Source organism: Etheostoma spectabile, chromosome 15, assembly GCF_008692095.1.
Source record: "Etheostoma spectabile isolate EspeVRDwgs_2016 chromosome 15, UIUC_Espe_1.0, whole genome shotgun sequence".
Lineage (NCBI taxonomy): Eukaryota > Metazoa > Chordata > Actinopteri > Perciformes > Percidae > Etheostoma > Etheostoma spectabile.
In genome coordinates this window covers 1,822,145-1,831,631 of record NC_045747.1, presented here as the reverse complement: position 1 = coordinate 1,831,631, position 9,487 = coordinate 1,822,145, and the positions used below count along the sequence as shown (strand labels likewise).

Sequence of the window (9,487 nt, the reverse complement as noted above, 5' to 3'; positions counted from 1 at the left end):
ACACACACACACACACACACACACACACACACACACACACACACACACACAGGCCACAAGCGTACAGACCATTCTCAGCAGTAATGTGTCCTGTCCTGTGTGGATTTATTACTGTGAGAGCAATATGTTGTGATTGAAACGCAGGGCTGTTTCGTCATGCGTGTTACACAACTTGAACAATACGGTGCCTGTTTGTTCACCTGTATTAGGTATTTTCACTGACTGGAAAGGAATGTGAATGCATAGTGTCTGTTCCCTACAGGACATGACCTGACCTCTAATAGTTGGTCTGCATTTGACACACGCAGAGATCCGCTGTGGACTACCTGCTAGTTATAATTGTGTGATTTATAGCTGACAATTGATGAAAAAAACTGAGAAGGGAGCCAATTACAGAGCTGTAATATCTGCGTCATGCTTCATATGCCCTGCTCTGTCAACTTTCCATTACAGCAATATGAGCCATGTTGGCCTTGACGTTCATTAATGACTATTACCCCGTTTATTGTCCATTTGGGCCCACTTAGTACCTGGTTTTTGTTGGGTTGGGGTGTTAACTACCTGAAACTCTACAGTATGTTCTTACCTTACTGGCTGATGCCTTGTTGCATCTGTATAGTAACCCAAGCAGAAACGGTCATAACCAAGGCAGTAGGAGTACAAAAAGAAACACACTCTTCTTAACCCTGCTGTATTAGTATGTTAGTATGAATGTTTTCTGCATTTCAGTGTTAATATGGCTTCTTATCCTTATCATGTTTTGTGTTTATCATACAAAAGGCAACAAAATGAAAGGCTGCAACCAACAGCTTTTCAATCAATCGACTTTCTCAATTGTTCAATTGTTTTGGTGTATCAAATTTCAAACTAAAACAAAGGAAAAACAAATTCCTATCACAATATCCCTTAAAGGTCTCATATCGTAAAAAGGCTGGGGGGTCTTTTTGATTATAAAGCAGGTCAAGGTGCTATATAGATACTATGAAAGTATCCAAACTCTCAATCCAATAGAAATGCACACAGTCCATATTCAGAAACTGTGCCTTTAAATTAGCCGTCAGGGCTTCGGTACGGTTGTGATCTCACAACTGCATTATATAGAAGTAGAGGGTGCCGCTACAGTGCCATTACAGTCAATCCCCGGCTGCACTAATGGTTCAGAGATGCCAAGGGTGAAGATGCATGCTGAAGAGCCCGGAATCACTGACCAATCAGAGCAGACTGGGCTTTTTTGGTAGAGAAGCTTAAAGAGACAGGCGCTAAAACGGAGTCTTTCAGACAGAGGGGGAATCCAGGTATATTCATACAGACAGTATGAGAAAGATAATGTGTGTTTAGAACATTAAAGCATGTAAGCATTTTCAAGTAGAAACCCAAAATACAAGTATTAACCTTAAAATTAGCATAATGCGGGACCTTTAAAGACTCTGAAAACACATCAGCTTCTTAAAATGAGGGACTGAGTCACATGAACCCTAAAACAGGATTTTTCCAAAGTTTATGGCAGACTTGTTGGACCGTACGAACACTCCTATTTCATTCCTTCAACCTGCTTCTTATAAAGGTCGGCGTAGCAATGTTTGTGCATATCTGAAAACCTGTGGATATCCAAGTCTTTGATAATGTTTTTAAGTAGCTGTGTTTTCCCTTCTTATCGAGTCTCCAGCCTCGCAAACTGTTGGCTGGTTGGTTTGTGTACAGAAACCATAGCAACAATTGCGCTGGATACATGTACAAACAAAGCCTCTAAAACCCGAATAATACTAGAATATCCCATATGTCGTAATCGGAAAATGCTGTATTTGGAAAAAGGCCTTATTCGGAATATTTAACAGGAATATGCTGTTTGACTTGTTTCAAATTCTAATAATGTAACATACTAAATGAAGTGTAAGGACACTTTTGGTTATTTCACGTCAAAGATGTCTGTACTTTTGTGTTTTTATCCAAGGTTTGTGTGTCTTATGTTTCCAGGTTGTCAAACACCAACACAGTCCTGATGAAGCAGATTAGCTGCAGACGGATCTCATGAAATGGCATATGTATGACACGCCATTATTAGCGTGTTAAAAAGATGCATACTCGGTTTTTAGCATGTTTATCAACGCTGTTTGGCCTCCATTGACTTATATTACATTACCTCGCAATTGCTTGTGAATTTACACTGTACGGAGTAGTAAGAAGAGGGCAAAAAATCAGAGTAAGGGAGGATGGTCAGGGTAGTGGATGGGTAAAACACAGGAGAGAGGGGATCATGTCACGCGTTTGGTGTTTCCTCACTCACTTGTTTATGTAAAACCAACCCCGTTTTATTTTTAAAAAACCCAACCGCTTCTTCTTTTCCTAAACTTAACCGTAGCTTTCTTCTCACGATAACATGTCCGCTGTATACAGCGTAGACATACACGCGGATAGCTCAAAATGCATACAGATAACACGCCACTCGGGTTAAGAAAGTCGGCGTGTATGTTTACGCAAAGTCATGATACCACGTTGCTAGCGAGTATTTGAATGTTACATTCTTAATAAATACTTTTTTCAAACTTTATCTTGAATTGAAATGCTTTGCAGGAATTTGAAACCTTTTGAGGGACTTTTAAAGACAACTTGTTACTTTCTTCTTAGTATCTTGAACACATACATGTCTTGTATTTTGTCAAATAAATTCAAATTACATAAGTTTGTGAGGCTATGAGATCAACAAACTCCTTGAAAATGTTCTTCTACTTTTTAATTAAATTTATACACACACTACTAAATAAATGCACACACTTTTTTATTTATTGTGAAATATGTTTTTGCATGTGCATTCAAAAAACTCTTCCCCATTAAAAAAAAAAAAAAAAAATGTTTTGGGAAAGCAGGAAAGTGTGTATGTGGAGGTTTGGACCTCGGGGGTCTTGGGCTGGTAGAGGCTATCTGCTGCCCGTCCATGTGTAACTGATATTGCTGCTTTGTGCGCTGGTGTGGCTAATAGAGCCAATGGTGGGTGAGACGCGTGGGCTGGCTGATCGGGAAATGGAGTCATTTAGTGTCATAACCTCGCTCGTGTAATCTACAGTTTAGTACACGCCCTTTGTGTTTCTTTATGAGACATGCTCTGACTCACTATGGGACTTTTTAATGGCCTCATCTCTCCGAATGATCATTGGAGTTACACAGTGCGTTGGCTAATATAATCTGTACCCCGCGGGTGTGTGCGTGGCTGCAGGCAACTGTGTGTTACCGGGAGAGATAGGGAGAGGGAGACGGCGAGTTTGGTGCGAGTGCGTATGCATGAAAGAGTGTGTGTGTGTGTGTGTGTGTGTGTGTGTGTGTGTGTGTGTGTTGTGTGGTGGTGTGTGGGGGGGGGGGGGGGAGTTAGGTAGAATTTAAATTGGCAGTCATCAGTGTTATTCCCTCAAACTTCATGATTTACCCTTTTCTAGTTCCCCCCCATGAGCATTTAATTCTCTTTATTTATGCAAAATTAAAAAAACATGCCTACACAAAAAAAAACTTCTCTGTTGAAATTAACTCAAGGCCTCCCCTTGGTTTTGTACTTATTTGCCATCCTCCACCTGATGGAGCTTGTGTGTGTGGTGTGTTGTGTGGTGTGTTTGTGTGTGTGTGTGTGTGGTGTGTGTTTGTGTGTGTGTGTGTGTGTGTGTGTTGTGTGTGTGTGATCATCAGAGGTCTTAATGTTAAGCTGTGCTTGAGAGGACTCTTTAAAATACACAGCAAGCGACTACATCACTCATTTACATGATCAATGCTCAACTGAAAAATGTGTGTAGGCTACTGTATGTCGGTGTGTGCGTGTATATCTCTGTGTCCATCAACTCTGTCTGTATGGTTGCGAATGTAGGCCTATTTTAATTGTTGCCATGGAAACAGAGTGCTGCCAGAGAAGTCCAGATTCAAAGAGGTCATTTCTCTGTCTCACTCTGTGACTCTCTCTCCTACTCTTCTCTTCCATCCCTCTTTCTCATCTTTCTGGCGTCTCTCTGTCACTCTCTGGTTTACTCCCACTTCGCCCCCCCCCCCCCCCCCATCCTCCTTTCTCTGTCTCCTCATGCCTCTTATCACCCTCCCTCGTTCCTTCCCTCCCACCTCTCCATCCTTCCTGGAGAGTGGTGTGCAATTGACTATTAACACAGGGACCTGTAATTAGAGCTGAAGATCCTCCAGCAATTAGTTTTCCCTAAAGAAGTTGTTCTGTCATCTCTGCATACATCCCTTTATCCCTCTCTCAATCTCCTTCTTGCTTTTTCTGCCCCTCTGTCATTTCCTGTCTTATTAGCTGTCAGCTTCGCCGAGCGGTTATTGTTTTAGTCTTTTTGTTCTTCTTTGTTACTTCCATCTGCCTTGTTAAAGGCAGTCATGTATGAGATATACACACAATACACCACTCAGAACAACTTTATGAGCAACTACACCCCCAACGTCCTGGTTGTCTCTGCCCACATACATCTATGTATCTATTCCCACCAACTGTACACCTACACAGACTATATGCTGATAAACTCAAGAGGACTTATGCCCTCCCACACACTTGGATGTAAACATACAGAGCACACACACACACACACACACACACACACACACACACACACACATCTCTCAGATAAGCATCTTTTTCATGTCCGTCCTTTGTCTCCAGCTGTGTTGTTGCTATCCCACCTTGCTGCCGTCATCTCTTTCCTCCTCCACTGGATCTTGCCCATTTCCCCTCTCCCTCCTTCACCAGCCCACTTGGCCCTTCTTCTCCTCTGCATCCCCATTAATGAAAAGCTCTATAAATAAGCACAGAGAACAGGCGGTCAGAGAGAGTGAATGAGAGAGAGAGATGTGGTCTAGTAGAACATGGGAGGGAGGTGGAAGGATGGAGGGATGGACAGCAAACTGCTGTGTGAGTGCTAAACTAGGCCAATAGGGGTGAGGGAGGAGGGCGGGTATCATATCAAAGGCTTGCGAGTTGCTCCGAGCGCCTCTGCCGTCAATCACTTTATCAATTTCGGAGTCAGTCAGTCCGCTGCATCTCGGGTTTGTGTGTCACTCATCCTGCCCCAGACAGTTTGTCAGACAGTCGGAGTTGCCGTCTTTTCCTCCATCGGCCCTTTCTCTCGTTTGCATTCCTGATACAACATGCTTTCTTTTTCCTTCCTTCCTTCCTTCCTTCCTTCCTTCCTTCCTCCTTTTGCTTCTCTCCCTGTCCTCCTCTGTCAAGATGCCATGTATCTCATCTGGAGGGAGAGTTTATATCCTCCATAATATATACCGTAATGCTTCTTTAGAACCACCAACATGAATTATTTATCTGTGTGAGATTATACGTAAACTATACGCCACAGCACCATGTACCCCCGTGTGTGTGTGTGTGTGTGTGTGTGTGTGTGTGTGTGTGTGTGTGTGTGTGTGTGTGTGTGTGTGTGTGTGTGTGTGTGTGTGTGTGTGTGTGTGTGTGTGTGTGTGTGTGTGTGTGTGTGTGTGTGTGTGTGTGTCAAGTGTGACCTCTTCACCCATCCCTCTTTCTGTCGTTAAACCCTCATTTTCCACAAGGTTTTCCCCTCCTTCATTCTCATCCCCGTTTCTGTGACTGACATTGATTTGCATGGATTCATATGATGCATGTAGCCTCTCGGCAATTCACTTTATTCAATCAGTGTTGCATGGTGCTATGTTAACCTCTATCTCCTTCTCTCCACCCCACCCCACCCTTTATTTTCTCTCTTGTTGTGTTGCTTTATCAAATCTCTGCTCACCCCTCCTTTCTCTCTATCTCTCCATCTCCCCAGGTATTACCCTCCCACTCCTCCACCATGCCTGTCTGCGTTTGCCGCAGCCTCTCCTCACCTCGGGGCCAAGCTGGGGCCTCCTCCTCCGCCCCCTCGGTCGCCCAGGAGCAGGAGAGGCCAGTCCGACCCCTACATCCACCCCCGCCTCCGTCGCTTCAGCGCCACACCAGCGCCTCCTGCCGCCTTTCGCTTCTTCTCCTGCTTCTCTGCCTTCTCCACCTGCCCCCGGCCTGCCACTCACGGAGAGAGAAAGGCGGGGGAGGTGGTGGGGGAGGAGGCGGTGGTGGTGGCGGCGGCGGCCACTACATCCCCATCCCCCAACCCCCTCCCCACCACATGGCCCTGCCCAACATCCTGCGCGGCCTCAGCATTGCCGTTGTCCTGGTGGGCAACTCCAGCGAGGTGGCGCTAGCCGGGGCGCGGGAGAAGGACGACTTCCTGCACATGGCGCCCAACGTGGAAGTGCTGACCATGAATGAGACGGACCCTAAAAGCATCATCAAGAGCATCTGTGACCTAATGACGGATCACTGGCTGCAGGGCGTGGTGTTTGGGGACGACACTGACCAGGAGGCCATCGCCCAAATCCTCGACTTCATCTCAGCCCAGACCCACATCCCCATCCTCGGAGTCCGCGGGGGCTCCTCCATGATCATGGCCGCCAAGGTAGGACACTCCAAAAAGTCGTTCTTCAGTAAAACTGCACTCATTTTTAAATTGTGCAGGTTATGTAAAACAAAAAAAAGTTTTTGTATAAGAACATTATTCCCATTTACAGTAATTGTGCGTAGGTGGTTTAAATATAAAGAGCTCACCTTGGAAACAGTGAATGGAACGTGACCTTAACACTAAAAAAATGCAGCGTGCAGTACCTTAACATGTTTAATTAGATGGTTGTTACAAGGTATTATGCCAAAGGACACCAAATAAAACTCCATTTAACATTTTTTAGTCTCATTACTGGAAGTTCAACGGACCTACTCGTTAAATTGCCGCTGTAGTTTAAGATGTAATGTTGTTTGGTTTGTGCGACACCAGTGTGTGAACTCACATCTCTGCAGGGTTTTGTTTCCATTGGCTGCCCTTTGCTGTCAATGTGGTATGTCTGTTGCTCACTGTGTGAACCCGTCACGGACAGATCACGTCACCATGCAGAGTTTCTGTCATCAAAGAAAGATATTTTTGAAAGACTCCAGCTTGAACTACTGCTGTTTATTTTTCTAAATGGTATCGGTGTTTTGGCATGCCCTCTTAGGATTTTTTTAATAATTAATTTTCTCTTTTTGTTTTATTTGAAGTTAGTGAAGTTTAACAGGGTTAATTACTTACTTGTCACTTGTTAGATTCAGCAGGGCTCTACTTTGTGCTGAGCGTTACAGGTCCAGATAGACTTGCATGTGTTTGAAAGCGAGTGCTTTAGACATGCCCTGCGCAACTTAAACCTACTACATTATCCTCTTAATATCAAGTTTCCCCAAAACAGTGATGCCATTTTGACTGATTTGGCTGCAACGGAGGATTTCTCATCTCATCCTCTCCAGTATAAACTCTGGGTGTGGACAGGCAGGGTAATCTGGGGTGTCTGACTTGAAAGACAAACTGCCAACAGTGCTGATGCCAGTGACAGGATCAGCTGGAGATTTCACCAGAATAGAGAGTTAGATCTCTGCCTATTTACTAGGCCTTGCCTAATGGGATAAAGCAATCTGCTGCTGCTTTATCTGTTCTCGCCTGGGATCTGGGCTTGGACCTCATTCCACAAAATCAGCTCATTCATTTGATACTTTGTGCATAAAAACAGCTGTATTAAATACTAAGGAAAAGCCTTTCAAGCAGGGAAAGGGAAACCTTCATTAAAATACTGTTATTTGCTTCGGCTGTCGGGACCTTCGTTGACGCTGTTTGATCTGGGGGCCACGTAGAGCCTCAGTCTTGTCTCAGCCGTCCTCGTCTCCCGCTGTCCTCCAGTATGTCCGCTGACCCTGTGGTGTCAAAAGGTCTTTGTACAAGCAGAGACACGAGTCGTAGTGACACGCCGAGGCCAGCGGCCACCACTGTAGCTCTTCTCTCTGTTCGTTCTCATTAGAGCACTAAAGAGAGAAATGGCAGGGAACCGTCCACTCCCATTTAAAAAGCCACTCTTCCAAGCTCACATACAAAACACTGCTACACCCTCCACACATTTTTTCACAGCATAATGCACCCAGCTCCTCTGCTTTCTTAAATATCTGCCCCTGCCGGGGCCACAACCATAATTAATCCTTAACCCCACTAACCGTATGCCTTAAAAACATATACATCTTTTAGAGCACTCCCTCCTGGGGGCATTACACGTGATTATAAATGTCTGTGTCTTATTACATGGAAAGATGCAGGGTTGTGGGAGGAGGAGATAAACGCACAAAAAAAGCGGTGGATGGATAGTTAAGGAATGCGTGTGTATGTGCAACGACAGTATCATTCATTAAGCACATGTGCCCTAAGTGCACCAGGCAGCAGGAAAGAGCAGTGTTTTGTGGCAAGAGTTTAAATGGATTTTCCCGACCACAAGCCAGAGTCTGCATCTCCTGAGAGCTTCCTCCTGGCTGCACCGGGGCCCGGGAGAGCGAGGACGGGGCTGCTCTAAGGCTCAGTCTCCAAACGGATTTGTGTCTGTCTAATGGGCTGAGACAATGGAGTGGCGAAAATACGATAGAGAAAGATCAGAGAGAGAGAGAGAGAAGGAGAGAGATGGAGAAAGTAAAGAGGAATTAAGATAGTGAGGATGAGATCGGGTGGGGATGAAATTCTACGTTGAGTAAAAGCGTGTCTGGGAGTAGAAGGGTTTGAGGGTTTTTGCCAGATCGGGTGGGGTTCAGATGGGGTTGCCGGTAGAGGTGATGGACAGATAAGCGTAGAGGACAAGGGCCGAGTCAACAGCCAAAGAGGAGACAGTCTGACACCATTCAGACTGGGAGGAGGGGAGGGAGGAAGAAATGTCTCTGAAAGTGAGCGGTGCATTCAGAGTGAGATAAAGAGAAGTGAGGACAGAAAGAAAGTGTAAGGAAAAAAAACTTCTCTTCCATATGGGCAGCCGAGATGGAAAAGAAGCGATGGAGAGAAATTGCGGAAGATAGAAAGAAAGTTTGAGTTATGGAGCTTAAGAAAGAATTGGGCTGCGAGTATGTGATTTTTCTTTTTGTTATTGTGAGTGAGCGTCTGAATAAAAGGGACTGATAAAGATTGGGAAATAGGGATTGCAATATGAGGTGTTTATCTTACGGCCCCGCTCCATCACACACACAGCACAAATACACACACAAATGTGCGCAGCGTCAAAGCTGAAGGCCAAGCACTGCCGTTGCAGTTGCCGAGACAATCCTTCCTTTTTCATTATACATCCAAGGAAGGATGATAACGGGGAGCGACACAGACGGTGGAGAATACAACATTTAGATTTTTGTTAATGCAGCTGAACAGGAAAAGAATTTGGAGGAACGGTACAAGATAATTCCATAAAGTTTACCCTCTGGAGCGGACTTCTGCCGTGCTGCGTGAAGAGTCAGGCTGAGTCAGGATCAGAATGACATTTTCCTGCTCACATAATGCATCTACAAGGAGAGTTACCTGGTGTTTGTGGTAATGAAACACAAAGCTAAGCAAAGCATTATGGGCCAGTGGGACACACACACACACACACACACACACACACACACACACACACACACACA

The 9,487-nt window shown here is 44.9% G+C and overlaps 1 protein-coding gene across 2 annotated transcripts in view; it reads left to right on the top strand.

Moving 5' to 3' along the window:
* grin2ba (glutamate receptor, ionotropic, N-methyl D-aspartate 2B, genome duplicate a) overlaps positions 1–9,487 on the top strand; it is a 150,456-nt gene that overhangs the window by 28,943 nt on the left and 112,026 nt on the right. For both annotated transcript variants that reach the window (XM_032538281.1, XM_032538280.1), the window contains exon 4: positions 5,778–6,443. In XM_032538281.1, coding sequence (XP_032394172.1) covers positions 5,778–6,443 — 666 coding nt within the window. The remainder of the gene's footprint in view (positions 1–5,777; positions 6,444–9,487) is intronic.